General features: G+C 42.4%; 1 protein-coding gene across 1 annotated transcript in view; it reads right to left on the bottom strand.

Annotated features, from left to right (window-relative positions):
• The window catches only part of gcn1 (GCN1 activator of EIF2AK4), a 194863-nt gene that overhangs the window by 121985 nt on the left and 50235 nt on the right, over nucleotides 1-22643 (bottom strand). Inside the window, 12 exon segments of the mRNA XM_034169713.1 lie at nucleotides 1096-1220; nucleotides 1506-1649; nucleotides 1753-1833; nucleotides 4565-4746; nucleotides 15120-15272; nucleotides 15385-15583; nucleotides 15674-15787; nucleotides 15886-15979; nucleotides 19421-19599; nucleotides 19775-19899; nucleotides 21041-21230; nucleotides 21454-21613. Coding sequence (XP_034025604.1) covers nucleotides 1096-1220; nucleotides 1506-1649; nucleotides 1753-1833; nucleotides 4565-4746; nucleotides 15120-15272; nucleotides 15385-15583; nucleotides 15674-15787; nucleotides 15886-15979; nucleotides 19421-19599; nucleotides 19775-19899; nucleotides 21041-21230; nucleotides 21454-21613 — 1746 coding nt within the window.

The following is a 22643-nucleotide window of genomic DNA, read 5'->3' as shown; positions in this document are numbered from 1 at the left end:
TACATTGGGATTGAACATGTAAAATCTCCAAGACGTGAAGGGGACATCAACAAGCCACTCTTACAAAGAGAGAGCTTCCACATTTATACATTATAAACTCTAATGCCTTACGGCTTTAACCAGGACTATGATATTAAGCACTTTCTATAACTTTACTTAATATTTCTTGAATGTTTTTAACTTTTCTACTTGATTTTTAATGTACTTTTTTTTTGGAGACAAGATGTAAAAAACTTTTTTTATGGCCATAATGGTCAGGTCTGACCATTGATATGATGTATATTTATGTTTGCCAAACTCCTTCTGCGACCTGGGGATGGGCCAACCAATCAGGGAGCAGATGTTATATATGGGAGGGGCATACTCGGTGAAAGTATGACCAGAGAAAGATCCAGTGGGATCAAAACATCGTGCACACTTTCTGTAAATCCTATAAACTTTATTTCACCTCTCAAATATCACTGTGTTTATCTGCTATATGATATATTTAACTGAAATTGCTGATCCCAACAACCAGTGATTTAAAAAGGAAAATCATGGAAATCACCATGGGTGCCCAAACTTTTACATACAACTGTATGTAGGTATTTTTATGCCTGTATTTTTGTATTTTTATTTCCTGCAGTGACATCAGGTACACATACATAAATCCCAAAATGCTGATACTGGGACTTTACTTTAAGAGGGACATTCATTTAAGAAGATATTTAAAGAATGAACTGAAGTCATAAGATGGTATAATTTGATTTTGATGACAAAACGCTGTAACATGCTGTTGAAAATGACTAAGCCAACAGTATGAAACACTGCTGCAGGGACAAGCAAGTTAATTTATGAAAGAAGCATAAAATTCTCAGCTAATATTCAAGCCATATAAAAACAAGAAACCAAAATAAATGAATGAATGAATGAATAAATAAATAATTTAACACTCAATTTTTTAGCAGACAGAGAAATACTGACTTTTTGGTAATCAGAAAATTGTAATTTGTGTAATTTGACAACATTTAAAAAAATCCATCTTTGACATATTACAGCTTTTCAAAATGGGACGAATATTATTGTCATTTTCTTCATGGCTGGTTGCGTCCTTACTTTTGTGCTAATGCTTGGCCCTCCTCCTCAACATCAAACCTGCCAACCCAGAGTCTCTGAAGCAAAGTCAGCCCGCTGGGCTCAGTGCTGTCTGTAGGCAGTGCAAACTCCATCTCCAACAATCCCTGAACACAGCACAGTGTTAAATTATAAACAACAACAGAGATAAAATTAGCCACAAAATATTCACCCGGGGGTCAGTGGCCATCTGGCTCAATATCTAAACATGATCAACATTTCTAAAGTTTTTATATTTTCCTTAATGGTTGTGAGCTGTGGACATGCAAACAGATGTTTTAATTTATTTTTAAACAGGACTCTAACCAGCCGTGGAAAATAATCCCCCCCCAAAATAAAATGAAAGGTGGTGATGAAGAATTTCCTGGTGTGGGCTGTGTGATAAATCTCACCCTGAGTGCAGAATCTCGCACAGAAAAGCAGGGCGACAGGAGGGCGCTGAGCAGGACATCGATCTCAGCCTGCTCGGCCACAGTGCAGCCGTCGCCTCCTCCGGCGCTGACACACAGAGCTGTCAGGCACCGAGACGCCAACACCTGAGAGCCAGACACACTGTATTCACTGTACCCCACTGAGACCAACAACCAGTAGGACACCACACTGAAGTCTTACAATGACCACAAGACCACCGATGTTTACCTGCAGCCTCGGTGTGGCCGTAGAAATCACTCTGGTCAGCAGCAGCAGCATGCTGACACGTGGCAGCAGCTCTGGACCGTTCTAAAACAGAACCAACAAAACAACAGAAAATAAGAACATGAATTCACAAAGTGGTCACTCGTTGTACATGTACAGTGTGAAGAGTGTCAAGTATGTGAACGTTTGATCTATTACACATCTGAAAGTTAGAATGATAAATTTAAAAAAAATAAATACATTCATGCTTCTGTATAAAAAAATAAAAAAAAATCGAAAATGATTCCCTTTAAATTCACACTGAAAACTAATGGCTACAACATGACAAATGAAAAATAAAATATAAACAAACATAATATACAAATAATGAATGTTTATGAGTTCAATGGTATGAATATTTCATGAGGTGAAAGCTGAAACTTACCATTCAACGAGGCAAAACCGAGTTGAATGGTAAGTTCCAGCGTGTGCATGTGAGAGTGCAATGGTACCAAACGTATGGAACCAAATTTACACTCTAAATGGAACCAAGCTGCACTCTAAATGCAATGCAACACAAATGGGATGAATTAATCCATGTCATGTGACATACAATGCACCAATCAAATGACCAAGATCCACTCAGAAATTTCAAAAAGAAATATAAGATCTAAAGTGATGGGCTGCATAATTAATGGAAAACTTTAGTGTAACACAAGTAAATCATCAATTTTACAGCCAGTTTTCTTAAGACAAGTCAGGGGATGGATACATGAACAATCCCAAGACACTGACCACGTCACCGACTTCATTTACATCAGTCATTAAGAATTAGTGTGTCACTGTGTGGTAAATCTATGTCAAGTAGATATTTCTCAAAAACAGAGTGAACGCGCAAAAAGGGGACAAGTGAGGGAAGCCACCAAGACCCCCAGACAACCCTGAAGAAGTTATAGGCTTCTGTGGCTGCAACTGGAGAAATCATACATAGATTAATTTTGCATCACCAGTTATACAGCTTCAATATGATGTGGTATCGAGAATTTTCTCAAAAAGTCTTCAAAGTCCATCCATGGATTTCCAGAAGACAGAGGTGAGATAGAAGACCAAATGTAACCTGCTTTGTTGTAAAATCATCCTCTGCTCAACTCTGCTATGAATAACTGCATGATGATGCAAAATACAGAACATGTCTTGAACATGGGGGTTAACGTGTGCCATTTACCTAAATAAATGTAAATAAACTTACAACATGACAGTTAGCCTTACTGAGCCTAGGAATCCTTCTCAATGTAGGTCCAGCTGTCCCACAAAGTGCAAACAAGTCAAATGACTTTTACGATGAAGGTCAGCCACTCCCTTCACTCAAGACCATGCGCCTGTCACCCCCTCCATTCACTCAAGAGCATGCGCCTGTCCTCCACTCCCTTCAGTGAAGCGCACGCGCCTGTCCTCCCCCCTTCACTCAAGAGCACGCGCCTGTCGTCCCCTCCGTTCACTCAAGAGTACATGACTGTCACACCCTCCCCACACTCAAGAGCACGTGCCTGTCTCCCCCTCCCTTTACTCAAAAGCAAACAGAGATTGCCCACTGCCGTTTACTCAAGAGCACGACTCACCACCTCCCTTCACTCAACAGTACGACTCTCACCCTCCTCCATACACTTAAGAGCACGCGCCTGTTGCCCCTTCCTTTACTCAAGAGCACACGACGGTCTCCCCCTCCCTTTACTCAAGAGCAAACGGAGATTGCCCACTACACTTTACTCAAGAGCACACGACGGTCTACCCCTCCCTTTACTCAAGAGCACACAACGGTCTCCCCCTGCCCTTTACTCAAGAGCACACGACGGTCTCCCCCTGCCCTTTACTCAAGAGCACACGACAGTCTCCCCCTGCCCTTTACTCAAGAGCACACGACAGTCTCCCCCTGCCCTTTACTCAAGAGTACAAGATGGTCTCCCCCTCCCTTTACTCAAGAACACACGATGGTCAAAGACAATTCTGAATGTGCTCACAGAAATTCTCTTAAATATACCATATTTTTTGGAGGATAAGTTGAGGGGTTTTTTTTTTGTTGTTTTTACTAGTTTGGAAATGAGCAAATATTTGCACAAAAACAATAAAGTTTAGCAGTTTGAACATTAAATATCTTCTCTTTGTGGTGTATTCAATTGAATATAGGTTGAAAAGGATTTACAAATTGTATTCTGTTTTTATTTACATTTTACACAAAGTCCCAACATTATTGGAATTGGGGTTGTATAATTATATTATGTAGATGTGTTGAATTTACTAAATAAAACCCTACATACATACAAAAACACTTTGCACTCACTTAGATGATTTACTGCCCCCTGCTGGAATGGCATGCGAGTCCAGAATGTAATCATCATTGTCCAGTGTACAGTGTTGTTAGCTAATAGCCGTAGTTTATCCAAAACAATTAGTCTTATCAACATTCGGTATTTGTGGAGTTCATCCTCGACCCAAAATACATAAGCATACCAAACGGCAAATGTCAGCTCTCCTCGGTTTCTCCATGATTGAAGCCATACGCACATACACACAGAGGCCAACTGGCTATTATAATATGTACGACAGTGTATGTTTTGTAATCAATGGAGTTCATAAACCTTTGCTGTAGTGTACTTTTTATTATTTGCATGTATTATTTTATTATCAGTTTATTTTGTTTAGTACTTTGATTCCTGGGAAACTCCAATATCGTTTATTCTGAACAGTCACACACTGCACAGCCACACCATGAGTAAATTCTCAACCTGTGGGAAACATTTAAATTTTCAAACTTTGTTTAAGAAAGCTTTGCTCTTACCTCATCAATACTCATGTCTGTGACGTCTGTGTTGGCACGAAGCTGGGCATGCTCACTGATGATCTGCAGCGCTCGAGTCATGATGAGCTCTGCCTCGTCAGTGCCCCCTGAAGAATCCCTGAGCATGGCGTTAAGGAGCGGGAAGCAAAAAGAGAAAGCTGGAGCTGACAGAGGAGCCACATCTGGGGGAGAGGAAAAAAAAAAACAAAAACAAAAAAACATAAAGGACCAATCTCCATAACTGCAGTCACACACACGTGGACAAGATATTTGAAAAACACACAATTTCAAAGGTGTTTTTTTTGTTTGTTTTTTTATACCTTTATTTAACCAGGTAAAAAACTCATTGAGATTAAAACCTCTTTTTCAAGAGTGACATGGCCAAGACGGCAACACAAAAGCAAAGTAGCTACACGAAACACAAAACATACACATTCGAAAAACAGAATTGCAATACATGGTTACAAAACGCAATTACACAGTCTAATTGTCCTTAACTCTCTGTCCTTTATGATTGTTTTAAATTCTCCCAAAGTTACAAGACGTGTCAATTTGAGGTCCTTCTGCAAAATGTTCCATGTGGACGGGGCAGCAACTTTAAAAGCCTTTTTGCCCAATTCAGTTCTGACTCTTGGGACCTGCATCAGTATAACGTCCTGAGAGCACAGGCCATAAGCGCTGACGTTTCTACACATATATGAACACAAATATGAAGGCAGAAGTCCAAAAATACACCTATAGATAAAAATCAGCCAATGAGAGCGTCTGTGAACAGACAAGGATGAACAATGTGCAGCGGCATATGGTAAATGGCCTGCATTTATATTTATATAGCGCTTTTCCATTTGCATCAGACGCTCAAAGCGCTTTACAATTATGCCTCACATTCACCCCAATGTCAGGGTGCTGCCATACAAGGCGCTCACTATACACCGGGAGCAACAGGGGATTGAAGACCTTGCCCAAGGGCCCTTAGTGATTTTCCAGTCAGGTGGGGATTTGAACCCAGAATCTTCTGGTCTCAAGCCCAACACCTTAACCACTAGACCATCACCTTCCATATAATGAGCAGTGATGTACACGATAACTGCAGTCAGTAATAAAACGTAATGCACAATGGTATACAAAAAAACTGATGAGGAGCATTCATAAAAAGCAAGTCTCCATAGTCCAACAAGGGCAGAAAGACTGTGGTGATCAGTTTTTTTCTAGCTTGCAGAGAAAAACATGATTTATTTCTAAAAAAGAAACCCAGTTTCAATTTCAGTTTAAAAACAAGTTTATCAGTATGCGATTTAAAAGACAAGTTCTCATCAATTAAGATGCCCAAGTACTTGTAAGATGTGACCATTTCAATTTCTGCTCCATAAATGGTTGACAACTTAGGAAGGGGAAATGGAAGCTGCTTGCCATTTGAAAACAGCATAGTCTTTGATTTGTCTGCATTCAGCACCAACTTGAGCTGTTTCCAAACAGAGCTGAACAGTGTCAAAGGCCAACTGCAACAACTTGAGTGATTTTAAAGCTGAGGAAGCGAAGCAGTAAATTACAGTGTCATCAGCATAAAAATGTGACGCAGCATCAGACAAATCATCACAAAGATTATTTACATAAAGTGTAAACAACAAAGGCCCCAGTATAGAGCCTTAAGGTACTCCCTTTTGCACGGGGAGAAAAGAAGAAAAAGACCCGGCAGCCTGAACACACTGCGTTCTCTCTGATAAATAATTGGAGAACCAGTTTAAGGCCCGGTTAGACAACCCAATCTTATGGAGTTTATCTACCAGGACGGCATGATCGACTGTATCAAATGCCTTTGACAAATCTATAAAAAGAGCTGGCAAAGACGGCACTTTTGCGCAGTATTTTCAACCATCTAGTGCCTCTATAATGTCGTTTACCACTTTAACAGCAGCAGTTATTGTACTGTGCTGTTTTCAAAAACCCGACTGGTTTTGTGAAAGGAGACAATGATCATTTAAAAAGTTTTTGAGTTGTTCACTGACCAGCTTTTCTAGATTAGAAAGAACACAATTTGGAGATTGGCCTATAATTGTTAACCAAGGAGGGGTCACCACCTTTCAGCAGGGGAAAAACATAAGCTGACTTCCATATTTTTGGAATCCTATTTTGGAAACTAGTTAAATTAAAAATATGACAGAGGCTCTGCTATAAAATCTGCAGCTGACCTCAAAAAGAAAGGATCAAGATTGTCAGGTCCTGCAGGTTTGGACTGATCCAATTGTTTTAGAGCCCTAAGGAACTCAGCTACATCAAATGGAGTCAGATCAAATCCTGAAGCAATACTACAACCCCTGGCAAAAATTATGGAATCACTGGCCTCGGATGATGTTCATTCAGTTGTTTAATTTTGTAGAAAAAAAGCAGATCACAGACATGATACAAAACTAAAGTCATTTCAAATGGTAACTTTCTGGCTTTAAGAAACACTATAAGAAATCAAGAAAAAAAGATTGTGACAGTCAGTAACGGTTACATTTTTAGACCAAGCAGAGGAAAAAAATATGGAATCACTCAATTCTGAGGAATAAATTATGGAATCACCCTGTAAATTTTCATCCCCCAAACTAACACCTGCATCAAATCAGATCTGCTCGTTGACATTGACCCTATGCCATGACATTGACCCTATGTGTCTTTTTGCAAGGAATGTTTTCACAGTTTTTGCTCTATGGCAAGATGCATTATCATCTTGAAAAATGATTTAATCATCTCCAAACATCCTTTCAATTGTCCAAAATATCAAAGTAAACTTGTGCATTTATTGATGATGTAATGACAGCCATCTCCCCAGTGCCTTTACCTGACATGCAGCCCCATATCATCAATGACTGTGGAAATTTACATGTTCTCTTCAGCCAGTCATCTTTATAAATCTCATTGGAACGGCACCAAACAAAAGTTCCAGCATCATCACCTTTCCCAATGCAGATTCGAGATTCATCACTGAATATGACTTTCATCCAGTCATCCACAGTCCACGATTGCTTTTTCTTAGCCCATTGTAATCTTCTATTTTTCTGTTTAGGTGTTAATGATGGCTTTTGTTTAGCTTTTCTGTATGTAAATCCCATTTCCTTTAGGCGGTTTCTTACAGTTCGGTCACAGACGTTGACTCCAGTTTCCTCCCATTCGTTCCTCATTTGTTTTGTTGTGCATTTTTCGATTTTTGAGACATATTGCTTTAAGTTTTCTGTCTTGACGCTTTGATGTCTTCCTTGGTCTACCAGTATGTTTGCCTTTAACAACCTTCCCATGTTGTTTGTATTTGGTCCAGAGTTTAGACACAGCTGACTGTGAACAACCAACATCTTTTGCAACATTGCGTGATGATTTACCCTCTTTTAAGAGTTTGATAATCCTCTCCTTTGTTTCAATTGACATCTCTCGTGTTGGAGCCATGATTCATGTCAGTCCACTTGGTGCAACAGCTCTCCAAGATGTGATCACTCCTTTTTAGATGCAGATTAACGAGAAGATCTGATATGATGCAGGTGTTAGTTTTGGGGATGAAAATTTACAGGGTGATTCCATAATTTTTTCCTCAGAATTGAGTGATTCCATATTTTTTTCCTCTGCTTGGTCTAAAAAAGTAACCGTTACTGACTGCCACAATCTTTTTTTCTTGATTTCTTATAGTGTTTCTTAAAGCCAGAAAGTTGCCATTTGAAATGACTTTAGTTTTGTGTCATGTCTGTGATCTGCTTTTTTTCTACAAAATTAAACAACTGAATGAACATCCTCCGAGGCCGGTGATTCCATAATTTTTGCCAGGGGTTGTATTAATAGGTGGGGATTGAGGGCAAATCCCTTGCACATTAAGTTGATGTGGATGTAATGACTCAAACAGAGCTCCTGAAGAAACAAAGTGCTCATTAAGATGATTAAGAATGGCTGTTGTGTCAGCTAGAACATGTTCATCTTTTACTATGCAAGCAGACAGTTCATCTATAGTATCATCCCCAAAGGAAGACTTGACTACTTTCTAAAATTTCTTTGGATCATTTAAATAGCGAGTAGTTTTATCCATATAAAAATCAGACTTAGCCTTTTTAACCAAGGAAGTAAAGCGATTTCTGAGCCGTTTTAAAATCAACCAATCATCTGGGGATTTAGATTTTCTGGCCTTAGCCCAGGCATCATCACATGCTTTAAGAAGACTGGTAAGCTCAGGTGAAAACCAAGGGTTATTTCTACCTTTCACTCTAAATTTGAGTAGTGGGGCCTGTTTATTAATAATACTACTAAAAGGTTCATAAAAGTCATTCCAGGCAAGTTCTACATCATTAAAAAGTGTGATCTTGGACCAGTCGTAATGCCATAACTCATGGCAAAAACCCTGTTCACAAAAATGTTTAAAATCGCATTTCATAATAATACTTGGCCTTGATTTTTGGGAGCTTTGCTCATCTAATAGTGGCTATGACACAATCATCACTCAAATCATTTGCAAAAATACCAATGTCTGAGTATTTCTGAGGAGAGTTAGTTAAAAATAAATCAATGAGAGAGGATTTCTCTGGACACTTAAAGTTTCGGCATGTTGAACCATTAACTAATTGTGTTAGGGTAAAAGAATCACAAACAGATTTAAAACCATCCGAAACAGAGGAAAACCAATCCAAGTTCAGATCTCCCGTTAGTAGAATCTCATTGAAGCTTAAAATCAAAAGGTGATCACTCAATGATGACAAAGTCTCACTACTAGCAGATGGCGGTCTGTAGCAGCCTACAACAGTGAGAAAGTGGCCATTTTGAAGCTCCAACTTCAGAGCAAGAAATTCAAATTGGCTGGGGCGGGAATTTCTTTATCTACAATGGATTTTTTTTAACCAAGTTTCAGATAGGACAAGAATGCTCTGCCTCCTGTCTTTTTGTTAGTGCCACCGTCTCTAAGCCGTACAACATAGCTGGTCTCACTACTGTCTTGTAAACTTTCCCCTTCACTCTTGCTGATATTCTTCGGTTGCAAATCACTCCTGCCACCTTTCTCCAACCACTCCACCCTGCCTGCAGTCTCTTCTTCACCTCTCTACCACACTTTCCATTACTTTGAACAGTTGACCCCAAATATTTAAACTCATCTACTTTCACCACTTCTACTCCTTGTAACTGCACTATTCCACTGGGCTCCCTCCCATTCACACACATGTACTCAGTCTTGCTTCTACTGACTTTCATTCCCCTTCTCTCCAAAGCATATCTCCACCTCTGCAGACTAGACTCAACTTGCTCTCTACTCTCACTACAGATCACAATGTCATCTGCAAACATCATAGTCCATGGGGACTCCTGTCTGATCTCATCCGTCAACCTGTCCATAACCACTGCAAACAAGAAAGGACTCAGAGCTGATCCTTGGTGTAATCCCACCTCCACCTTGAATGAGTCTGTCATTCCGACTGCGCATCTCACCGCTGTCACACTATTCTTGTACATGTCCTGCACTACCCTAACATACTTCTCTGCCACTCCAGACTTCCTCATACAATACCACAGCTCTTCTCTTGGTACCCTATCATAAGCTTTTTCTAAGTCCACAAACACACAATGTAACTCTTTCTGGCCTTCTCTGTACTTCTCCAACAGTATTCTCAGAGCAAACATTGCATCTGTAGTGCTCTTTCTCGGCATGATACCATATTGCTGCTCACAGATCTTCACCTGTTTTCTAAGCCTAGCTTCTACTACTCTTTCCCATAACTTCATGCTGTGGCTGATCAACTTTATGCCTCTGTAGTTACTGCAGCTCTGCACATCACCCTTGTTCTTGAAAATAGGAACCAGCACACTTCTCACTTTCAAGGATTTTATTAAACAATCTGGTTAGAAGCTCTACTGCCATCTCACCTAGACATTTCCATGCCTCCACTGGAATGTCATCTGGACCAACTGCCTTTCCACTCTTCATCCTCTTCATAGCAGCCCTCACTTCTTCCTTACTAATCTCTTGTACTTCCTGATTTACTCTCACCACATCATCCAGCCTTTTCTCTCGCTCATTTTCTTTATTCATCAGCTCTTCAAAATATTCCCTCCACCTTCTCAGCACATTACCATCTGCATCTTTTACCACCCTAACCTGCTGCACATCCTTTCCAGCTCTGTCTCTTTGTCTGGCCAATCGGTACAAGTCCTTTTCTCCTTCTTTACTATTCAACTTCTTGTACAGCTCGCAATATGCCTTTTCCTTCACTTTTGCCACTTCTCTTTTTGCCTTACACCACATCCAGATCCTAATTAAATCATGTTTTGGCAAAAGACTTCTAACATTTAGGTGTACAACACCAAGTCCTGATCTGGATTTAAAATCAGTTGGAGTACTCAGACTATTGATACCAGGGCCAGGGTTGAGTTGAATATTATCAGACAATAAAAGCAAAATAAAAACATTTCTTCCTTCCTGGGCATGTAGATGTTAATTTAATGGAACTATGTCGGTGATATGCCCTGGGGCTTCGGAAACTGGGAAGATAAGAATAAAGTGATAGCAACCAGTCATACACACTAAATAAAACAAAAACCTGAGGCAAAGTGTCATTAATAGTACAATACGTGCTCTGGACAGGACAAAACATAAAAAGGATGGTATCACATCCCGTCCCTTTTCCGGGTAATAAATAATGTTTAAGAATAATGCAATCATCCTTATGTTCAATGGAATCCTAACTATTCCAACTTCACCGATGGTAAACAAAGAAAAGAGAGTCAGAGTTAGAAGGACGAGCACGATACTTGCTATGATGAGAAGCTATGGTTGCAGAACAGGTGGAGGCTAGCTGCTACCGGGCAGGCTTGCTGCTGCAGGACAGATGAAAACTACCTGCTAGCTGTTGCAGAACAGGTAGAGGACAGCTGTTGCAGGACAGGTAGAGATCAGCTGCTGCAGGCCAGGTGGAAACTAGCTGCTGCAGGCCAGGTGGAGGCCAGCTGCTAGCTGTTGCAGGACAGGTGGAGGTTAGCTGCTAGCTGTTACAGAGCAGGAGAAGGGTAGCAGCTAGCTATTGCAGAGCAGGTGGAGGCCAGCTACTAGCTGTTGCAGGACAAATAGAAGCTAGCTGTTAGCTGTAACAGAAAAGGCGAAGGCTAGCTGCTGTAGGACAGGTGGAGGCTAGCTACTGCAAGACAGATGAAAACTAGCTGCTAGCTGCTGGACAGGTGGAAATCAGCTGCTGCAGGACAGGTGGAGGCTAGCTGCTAGCACTAGGCCATACAATGCAGGTTGATTCCAGGCCTCATCCAGTCCAAGAGCTGGGCAAGGCCTCAAACAAATCCAGAGCAAAATGTCTGTCAAAGTTGCAAATAAACGTCCCAGATTTAAACTTGAATTTCTTTAAAAAAGAGATCAAATGGCTTAAAAGCATAAAACCTTAGATTTCAGTTTACACATTCAGACCTCACAAACAGGAAAGTGGTTTAGAATAAATACTCTGGGATTCCCCACACAATGACTTTACTTGACTGCATCACCCAAACATATTAACGGCAAGCCAAGTACAACCCCGAATCAGTACGTAAAAATGAAGGGTGGGGGGCAAGAACTGCGTTTTTTGTTTGTTTTTTTTTTACCCGAGGACAAAATATGGCCATCGCATTGCGAAGACCATGCATCCATCCATCTGTCTGTCTGTGCTGAGCATAAGACCAGTCCTATTACTGCCAGGGTCTTCAAATTCACAGGAAACATTCTTGGGAATAGACCTTGGACAAGTTGAAAGATGGCTAAGCTTAACCTATTTCAAGATGTCAAAAGGCCACATTCCGTTTCCTATTTTTATGCTCATACGGCTGAGGGCATTTTAGCATGGCATTATTCAGGAAGGAAAAAGCCTGGTTGGAGACTGTGAGGGGGAGGGTGCTCTCATTTATACCTTTAATTGTTTAAAATCTTGGCCATGAATGACATTTATAATAAAATGTATCAAAATTTACTGTCAACTACTAATGTGGGCATGGAATCCATTAGCTTAATGGGAAAGTTAGAGGAGAAAACCCATTATGGTGATACTACAGTTTATGTTGCTGGGACAGAAATTCATCAGGTTCAGACTGTGGCTCGTTTCTGCAGACATGTTTATTATAAGGAGCACCGAGGGAGATGTTTTACAAACCTGATACCCATTACTACATTGGATGACATTAAAATTGAGGATGCCCCACTGGTTTTTCCTGAAACGTCAAATATCTTGTGTCTGCTACCTACAACCCGCATGGAATGTCTTAAACCTAAACCTAGGAATCTTATATATGCTACTCTAGAACCACCCCCAAATCCAAATAGTCTTATCGTCAACCCCATTGAGGCCATTACTTTGGGTCTCATTAACAAAAGGTTACTGTCCTCAAAATCACTTTGGCGGAAGACGATCTGTTTGCCTCAAACTCCACAACACACTGTCGCCTGTGGTTCTCTCTCTCAGGACATATGTATGTATTTCCTCCTTTTCCGTTGACCACACTGACACAACACAGGATATGCATGAGCGATCACACAGTGCTGCTCGTACTGGCCGGGAAGGACGTGGTTGAGGGAGAGGCCACGGCTCTCCCTCAGAGGAGAACCTGTTGTCGCAGTCCATTTGGCACCCTCAGCCAGCACATCTTCTGTCACATTATGGTGGATGGTTGCTCATTAAGGTTGCACTCCATGTTATGGTCCGGCTTCGACCTTCAAAGGTGGCACGTGTACCATCCTGGGATCTTCCATTGGTCCTCGAGCTTACGCTCTTCACTATTTGAGCCTCTGGGAGGCGCTGGTCTCAGCTTGCATTCCTCCTGCATTCGTCCTTGCAATTTCATACGCAAAGCAAGTTAGCGAGCTCCACGCCTTGTCAATTGCTGAGAACAGTGTGTACTGGAATTCTGATGGGTCAGGGGTTACTCTATGGCCTAACATTCCTTTTTACCAAGGAGTGGTTTGGCCTTTCATGCTAACCAGCCTGTTACCATGGCTGTCTTTGCCCCACAATCTGGCGCAGACACTAATTCTCATCTGTTGTGTCCTGTTTGTGAACTTAGACGTTACGTTGAATTGACCACTGAGTTCCACCGAACTGATGCTCTGTTTGTCTGCTATGGGGCGGGGACAGGAAGGGCTGTGATTTGTACAAGCAAAGACTGTTGCAGTGGATTGGTGATGCTATATTGCAAGCTGACAGGAACGGTGACTGTCAACCACCTCCAGTGAGATGTCATTCAGTCTGGGGCATATCCACTTCCTGGGCTGCCCTCAGTGGTGGTCCGCTGACTGACATCTGTGCTGCAGCAACGGGGGCTTCCTCCTGTACTTTTGCCCGCTTTTACAGAGTTAATGTGGCTGGTATTCACCCTGTGACAACGGCTATATTATCGGCTTCTTCAAATTGCAACTGCATTTTGGTAAGTGCAGATTCCTCACGACTTTGTTGGTATGAGGTCATCCAGGTGCTAAGCACTGCCCTCTGGTGTTCAGGAGGAATGAAATAGAACAATAGCTCCGTATGAATTCTGGATGGATGCTACAGTTGGTTACCATTCAGAGTCTAGGCGATAGATTGCAAAATAAATTAATGCTGGGTAACACAGTCTCATATACTGTTGACTGACATCACCCAGGTCATAAAGCAGGTCTGTGCAAGTGTGTGTGGGATAAGTGCAGATTCTTCACGACCTTGTTGGTATGAGGTCATCCAGGTGCTAAGCACCACTGTCTGGCACTCATCCACAATTCATAGAATCGTAGTTACATACGTAACTCGCCAGTTTCCTTGCAGCTCAAGCGTCAGAATTTGGATGGAAAAAGACAGACAGAAAGGGAAAAGAAACAAGGTCACGGCAGTGATAAACAGCAGAATTTTTTTTGATGTGTGGATGACTGCATCTTGTGAATGGATGAAAGATGTTACCACACTGATTTCTCCTGTTACAAAGAATGATCCCGTTTTTGGACTCTGCAGTCTGACAGCGGCTGGATGTTAAAGCTGTTCTTTCACAGAGGGAAGGAGGATGCACACCTCTTTTTAAGCCAGTTCACTGCACACTGCAGCAGCACTTTCCACAAAGTGATAAAGCTTCCTGTTTTATTATAGCATTGTGCAAAACACAAAAGGTTGTCACAAACTGTCTTTCAATTAAGCAAAATGTTGTCAGATTATTAAATGTCAGTCTCACTTCTGTTGCTGCCAACAACACAAAATCTGCATTAACAAGGGTTTCTCTACCATCAAAAAAAAAAAAAAAAAAAAAAAAAAACTGTGGGAGCTTTTAGATGTGCGTTACACGTGAAAAGGAAGCCTAATGGTTAAAGGTGAGAATGCATCAACTGCTGCAGAGAGGTTGGAACCACAGAAGAACAGTCAGGCGTCCAACTCAGAAACCAACAATCACGGTGAAAACGGGTAAATTACCAAGCAAAGCAATGCCGTCTGACCTCAATTCTGCCAGATCCATATACACCCCCACCCTGCAATTTATTTATTTTTTGAAACCAAATAAAAGCCTATTTTATTCACCACAGCTATTCCGTGCTTCCATTCGTCCTGACTGTTGTTCTCACCAGCAGCTTTGTCCTCTCTCTGTGGGACAGTGTGGCTGTGGACCAGCAGCACAGTGCGTTGGACTGCAGTGGACAAATCCTCTTGCTCCCACGCCTTGTCCAGAGCACACTGTGGCTTCAGTAACCGTAGAGTCACATGTCCCACTAACGCAGCTAGAAAGGAGAGGAGGAAAAAAAAGCAAGGTGACAATGATTTGAGATGTCAAGACAGTCAAATACAACAGAGACACAGATGAAATTATGGGGACGGAGTTGCTGCTTTTACCGAGATAATGTAGGTGTTTGGGCATGAGGCACAACCCTATGTCCAAAAACATCTGCTGGATCCGGGGAGCAGCCAAAGGAGAATGCAGCAGAGGAATTAGGACCTGAAGGACAGCAGGGAGCTCCATGGTGATCTGAGGTGGTCTCGCTTTCAGAATTGCCTCCAGCAGACCCACCACAGCTTGCAACTCCGCATCCAGCTGGCAGCAGGAGGAGCAACATAAGTCAGTAAATACGTCAGGTGTCACACACTAAACCAGAACAATCACTGTCAAGACTTCATTTCTGACCTCTTGAAGCCTTTTGCGAACAGAAGCCTCGTTTTCGAGCTGAAGTTGCACCATCTCCTTTTGTTTGCTGGTCAGCTGCACTTCATCTTTGATGCCTTTTTTCTTCTTCAACTCCTGAAAAATTGAAAAAAAAAATATATATATATAGGAAAAAATCAAATATATGACTCAGAGATCATCTCTGGTATGAATGGTAAGAAGGTAAAGTCTACCTCCTGAAGCTCAAGCTCAATAATCTGTTCTTTGTATGAGTAGGCCTTGTTTTCTCGCTTCATGTTGACTTTCTTCATGTTTTCCTTCTGGGCACTACAGCAAGCATGGAGATGAAAGAGAAATAAATGCAAGTGACAAGTCGAAAATGAATGATTTTTTTTAAAAACTTGAGAACCAACATCTGGCCAGTGGCATTCAAGGATTTGTCCTCATTTTTATGAAGAATTGAGATAGGAGCTACATTTGTCTGAGTTTGTTCATATGTTTATTCATAAATAATATTTGGTGGCACGGCAGCTTAGTGGTTAGCACTGTGGCCTCATATCAAGAAAGTCCTGGGATCGCTGCTTCCCATCTGGGCCTTTCTGTGTGGATTTTGCATGTTTTCCATGTCTGTGTGGGTTTCCTCAGGACACTCTGGTTTCCTCTCATAACCAAAAATTGGTCCCCAGGCACTGGACCGTGGCTGCCCACTGCTCCTGGTGTTTGGGTTGTGTGTAACTCCAAATGTCTTAATACAACAACAGTAAATTTTTCCATTCTACTGTTATAAGAATGTACAATGACAATAAATACCCTTCTCTTCTCAAATCTGTAAAGACGTTCTCTGCACCTGTCACGATGACCAATTTCATTGGACAATACATTACCTCAGAAAAATCATGATATCACTGATGTTATTTTAAGACCATTTTATGCCACAACATTGCATAAAAAATGCAAGTAGATCCTTTCAAATAGCAACAAACTTTTAATTTTCAACAATATTTAACACTGGAATTAACAGTGGAGGCGCCATGGACGGAACCTGAGGAAGCAGAAGAGGGGCAAGCGCGGAGGTATCCAGGCCAGGTTAGCTGCCAGACCTTACCGGCCAGCTATCCCTTCCATCACCCTGGCCAACATACGCTCACTGGACAATAAACTGGACCATATTAATTTACTCCAGACATCTTCCAAGACTGTAGGTGAGTGTTGTGTCTTTGTTTTTGTGGAAACATAGCTCAACGACAGCATCCCAGACCATACTATCGGGCGGACAGAGCGCTCATCGAGGGGGGGGGAAAGTCCCGCGGCGGAGGACTGTGTGTTTACATCAGTGATGCCTGGTGCAGCAATGCTGTTGTTGTTTGCAAGCACTGCTCACCACTGGGGGAGCTGATGATTATTAAGTGCCAGCCATTCTACCTGCCGAGGGAATATACTGCTATTCTTCTGGCAGCTATATACATCCCTCCCAGCAAAAACAACAACAGGAGTGAGGCACCGAATGAACTCCACCAGCACATCAGTGAACAGCTGACAGCCCACCCTGATGCTTCCTCATCCTGGCTGGGGATTTCAACCATGCCAACCCCAAGAGTGTGTTTCACAACTCCATGGACATGTCAACTTTCCCACTAGAGGCACCAATATCTTGGACAATGTTTACACCACACACAAGGAAGCCTACAAAGCTTCCTCCCTCCCCCACCTTGGGACCTCCGACCACTCCACTGTTATGCTAATGCCTGCATACAGACCTCTGGTTAAAGTCACAAAACCAGTCAAAAAGGTGATCCGGGCATCAGAAGCGCTCCAAGACTGTTTTTCCACTACTGACTGGAGCATGTTCAGACAGGCAGCCACCTACAACAACACCACAGACCTCCAGGAGTACACGGAGACCGTCACTGCCTACATGAGAAAGTGCATGGATGACGTCATGGTCTCCAGAACCATCACTATTCGAGCCAATCAGAAACCTTGGCTGACGATGCTATCTCCACTGCCCTCCACTCAGCCCTCACTCACCTGGAGACCAAGGACTCGCACATCAGAATGCTGTTCATCGACTTCAGATCAGCATTCAATACAATCATCCCCCAGCAGCTCATCCACAAACTAGTCCAGCTGGGACTCAACACATCCCTGTGCAACTGGCTGCTGGACTTTCTGACGGGGAGACCACAGGCAGTTTGGGTCGGCAGCAACACCTCCAGCACCATCACGCTGAACACAGGAGCCCCCCAAGGATGTGTGCTGAGCCCCCTCCTCTTCAGTCTGCTGACCCGCAACTGCATGCCTACATCCAGTTCCAACCTCTTCATCAAGTTCGCAGACGACACGACTGTGGTGGGTCTCATCAACAACAACGATGAGACAAGCTACAGGAGTGAGGTGAGCCGCCTGGCCACGTGTTGCACGGACAACAATCTCCACCTGAACGTGGAGAAGACGAAGGAGATTGTCGTGGACTTCAGAAGAGAGCCTGCTCAGCATGCTCCACTAACCATCAATGGTGCTGAAGTGGAGCGGGTGAGCAGCACAAAGTTCCTGGGTGTACACATCTCCCAAGACCTGTCCTGGAACATCAACACCACATCTCTGGCCAAAAAAGCCCAACAGTGACTCTACTTTCTGCGGAAACTGAGGAAAGCAAGAGCCCCAACCCCCATCATGTACACCTTCTACAGGGGTACCATCGAGAGCATCCTGACCAGCAGCATCACTGTGGTATGGTGCCTGCACCGTATCCTGCCGCAAGACCCTGCAGCGCACTGTGAAAGCAGCTGGGAAGATCATCAGTGTCCCTCTCCCCTCTCTGCTGGACATCTACCACAGCCGCATCACCTGCAAAGCCACCAGGATCGCAGGTGACCCCACCCACCCAACTCACAGTCTTTTTACCTTTCTGCCGTCGGGGAGGAGACTGCAGAGTCTCCGGGCCAAAACCAGCAGACTCAAAGACAGTTTCCTCCACCAGGCAGTCAGGATGCTCAACTCCCTCCCTTCCCTTCCACCAAAGGACTAAGGAGAAATAATTAATAATTATTGGCATTTATTTGTTTGTTTATCTGTCTGTTAGCAGGATTATGTCAAAATACTGCGCAGATTGACGAAATTTTCAACACAGATTAGGCCATGGAAGACTCCATTAAATTTTGGAGGTGATCTGGATCTGGATCCGGATTCTGGATCAAGATTCACTTTATATAGGCTTTGAAGGTTTACTTCAAAACTACTTCACGGATTCTCACCAAATTTTCACCACAGATAGATATTAGGGCATGGAAGACTCCGCTGAAATTTGGAGGTGATCTGGATTGGTGGATGTCATTCATCTGTTTGCTCTTGTTCAGTCATGTGACTTCAGCACCTATCCACATCAAACCAATGAGTACAGCCTGAAACATGTTTGACTGTGTTCCATCAGGATGAAAATTTGAAACAAAAGCAGTAACCGTTGCAGTTCTGGCTGAGAACACAGCTGGGTGAAGCTTTACTTTCATTTTCAAATGGGTTTCCAGGTCTGCACTTTATAAGCGAGCCTGATAGGAGGCGTGTCGGAGAAAGCCGTTTCACCCGGTTTTTGCACTTTCTCTGGATCATGAAGGGTCAGAACAGTGTCTGGTGGAATAGGGCTTCAATGAACGATCATTAAGGTTTTAATGATCCTGCAGTACAAAAGTCCATAAGTTACAGCACAGTTGCGTTCTTGTTTCTTTTGTTTAATAGAGAGCTCAGACGCATTCCACAGTGACTGTGACTTACCTCTGGATGATGCTTTTGTCATACAGTTCTCCCTCAGGTGTCAGCATAATGCCGAATTCCTCTTGAGTGACCAAAAGCAGATCTGGTTGGGACAGCCTGTCAGTGATGTGACCCATTACACGTGGTAACAGTTTGGAGGGAGAGAGGCTGGAGAGGGCGCCAACAGCATTTTTTATTGCCTGGGAGTGGGGGGGGGGTGGGGGCGGAAGAGACAAAAAAAAAACATCTAAATGCCTCAAGACTCAGTCACTGCCGTTTAGAATAGAAATTTGTTCTTAATGGAATTATAAACAGTTATTCAGCTCGACAGCAATCACATGAAAGCTTAATGAGTGCATTTGAATGGTGTGAGACCTGATTGTCAGTGTTGACTTCCAGCAGATGTGACATAATAGAATCCAGATTCTTTTCGATAAACTCCTCGGGTGTTATGTTCATGGAGGTGAGCAGAAGAGGCCAGAGACCGTGGCGAGCTTCGACTGAAAGAGATTCATGTGATGAGACGTCACACACAAGATGTTTTCCAGGCAAAGCTTTTTAGGTGTCCTCTATGTGACGAGAGGAAGGCCCGTGGAACTGTGCTCATAAAACAGTAATTACATCCACCTTCATTACAGCCTGACAATTTGGTTTTTGTGTCTGACTTTAGCAGTAACAACTCTGACCCAGTTGGTCCTGTGTGCATCTGCTTTGTTTAACAGGCTTTATACAGCCTCACAGAAGCAGCTGCTAACAGTCTAAAACAGGAACATCACAAGAACCAATACGTCGGGACCGAATCGATAAACTTGTTTTTGTGAAACAGTGATTGTAATGCAGGCAGCATTACAAATTTAACAAAGCAGTTAAAAGACAGCCAGTTCTGTTCACAAAATTCAAGGTGAATGTCAATTTATGTTGACAACATATCTAAGCTGTTACCCATTTTAACCTTAGCATGAATGCTACTATGACTTTCTTTGACACAGCCAACACAGGCTAACTTTAGCGTCACAGGTAACATTTAGCTGCCTCATTACCTTAGTTATCGTAACGTCACAGGCAGTTCCCAAAAATTCAGCCATGCCAGAAGAAGACTCATGAGGGAAGCCACCAAGACTTGAATTTGACTACAGTAGGTTTAACTGCTATTGCTATAAACAATATTAATACAGACTGACCATAATGCAAATTATATAAACAGAAATTAAATTATGTGAATGAATCCTGATTCAGTGTGGACAGCACTCACACCAAACAGTGGACAAAACAAATAAATAAATAATAAAATAAATAAACTACCTACTTTATTGGTACAAAAAATAAACAATACCTTTATTTTATTGCTTTTTTTTACCGTGGTATCATATTTGGTATAATTTAAATGGTATTGGTGTTGGCAATCAAGTTTTCAGTATGGTGATGACCCCAGTCTTAAAAACTGCTGCCTGAAAAAAACGTCAGGACTTGACTGCGATCTTAGCAAGGGTTTGTATCCCAGTTTAATCTGGCCAATACACCAGTGTATTACTACTTTTATTAATTAAACTTTAAAAAAATAAAAAATAATCCAAGCAGCGAGAAGAAACATGATTAGTGACCCAGCAGCCTCGTCTTCTGGACAGTTACACGAACGACTACCTATGGACGGATGATGAGCAACTATCAGGGTCTCCATGGCCAGGTTTTCAGCTTCAGTCGGGTCAACCCACTGGCTGGCAGTAGAGCAAACCACACAAAGTGCATCGTGCAGGACACGAGGGGGAATGCAGGTGCGGCCCAGCTCTGTGAGCTCTCCTGTCTCTGACACCAGCACATCCTGCGGTAAAACCTGATGGCAACAACAGCTGTCAGTAACAGTGACATTCACTGGGGCACACATCATATTCTTATTTATTTCAAATGATACTAGTGATCAATGATTGATATTTCACTGGACAAACTCATAAAAAGAAAAAACCCTTTCAGAAGCCCTGAGCAGAGAAACATTTCATAGACCTATGTAGAATTACTCTATAAATAGAGGTAACAGTTTTCTGCTCATTTGTCTGTACTTTGTGTTTGTTGATTATCACGTGGAGTTCTTCCAGAAGACCTCGAGCAAGGCTGGAGCCACCCAGGGAGGACAACAACTTCCTGATGGTCTGTTGTGCCCGTTTCCTCACATGCCAGACCCGAGACAACAGAGCTGCGACTATGGAGTGGTGGTACATTCTAGAAGGGGAGACAAGAAAAGTCTTATTTGACGTAACCAGTGAATTCGCCAAATTTGTCATGTCAGCATACGCTGGCTAATCGTCAAGGTGGGACAAGACCATAAACAAGATCAGAGATGCCCACAGCTGGTCCTCTGGGACTCCTGCTTTACACAGTTTTCATTTCTCTTGGTAACATTCACACCTGACTGCTTCAGTCTGGTGTCTACAAGCACGTGGTCGGCCAAACACACCAGAGCAGGGAAATGGAAAAAAGTGCAACACAGAATTCCCTGATGACCAGGACAAGACAGCCACTGGATTACAGCACTACAGGAATATTTCCCCCAGAACATAAATATTAAATGACCACGTAACTCTGAGGGCGTTTTCACACCTGAAAGTCTGACGAGGTGGGAACCAAGGTTCATGTTTGGTCCAGTTAGTTTTGTTTCACATTGCAATTTTGCAGCCAAACTAAAGAACTTTTCATGATGCACTTAAGTTCTGATGTAGACAGACATGCTTTTAACAAGGGCTTGTTGGCAATTTGAAGTAAGGTTGGTAAAGTTGGACCTTACTTTTGTGAAGCGCCTTGAGGCAGCTTTGTTGTGATTTGGCACTGTATAAACAAAATGAATTGAAATAAATTGAAATTGAGCTCTGTTTGAATGAACAAACAAACAAACACAAACACACAGAAACCCTATAGAAACCCTTCTGTGATCACATCTTAGTATTTAAGGTAATTGCCCATTCAAACATAACATGAAGTTGGGCGAATGAGGCCAAAACCAGATGAAAAAGGCAGCATTGGCGATCCTCAAAAAATTCCAGCCGCTGTCAGGAGGGAGAGACAGTCGGACAGCCGTGCACACGCATGAACACAGTGCAACCACAGTGAGAGGTGTGATACCACATTGTGCTCACACAGCAGCGGAAGCAATTAAATGTACATAACTCTAAGAAAATGTATGAGGGCAAAATAATGAGAGAGCACAAACCATGATAGGAACAATGAATGTACTGTTTAAATGTAAGACAATCAT

The sequence above is a fragment of the Thalassophryne amazonica genome, chromosome 5 (genome assembly GCF_902500255.1).
Source record: "Thalassophryne amazonica chromosome 5, fThaAma1.1, whole genome shotgun sequence".
In the NCBI taxonomy this organism is placed as follows: domain Eukaryota; kingdom Metazoa; phylum Chordata; class Actinopteri; order Batrachoidiformes; family Batrachoididae; genus Thalassophryne; species Thalassophryne amazonica.
The sequence above is the reverse complement of the archived record's forward strand: the minus strand, read 5'-3'. Positions and strand labels throughout refer to the sequence as shown.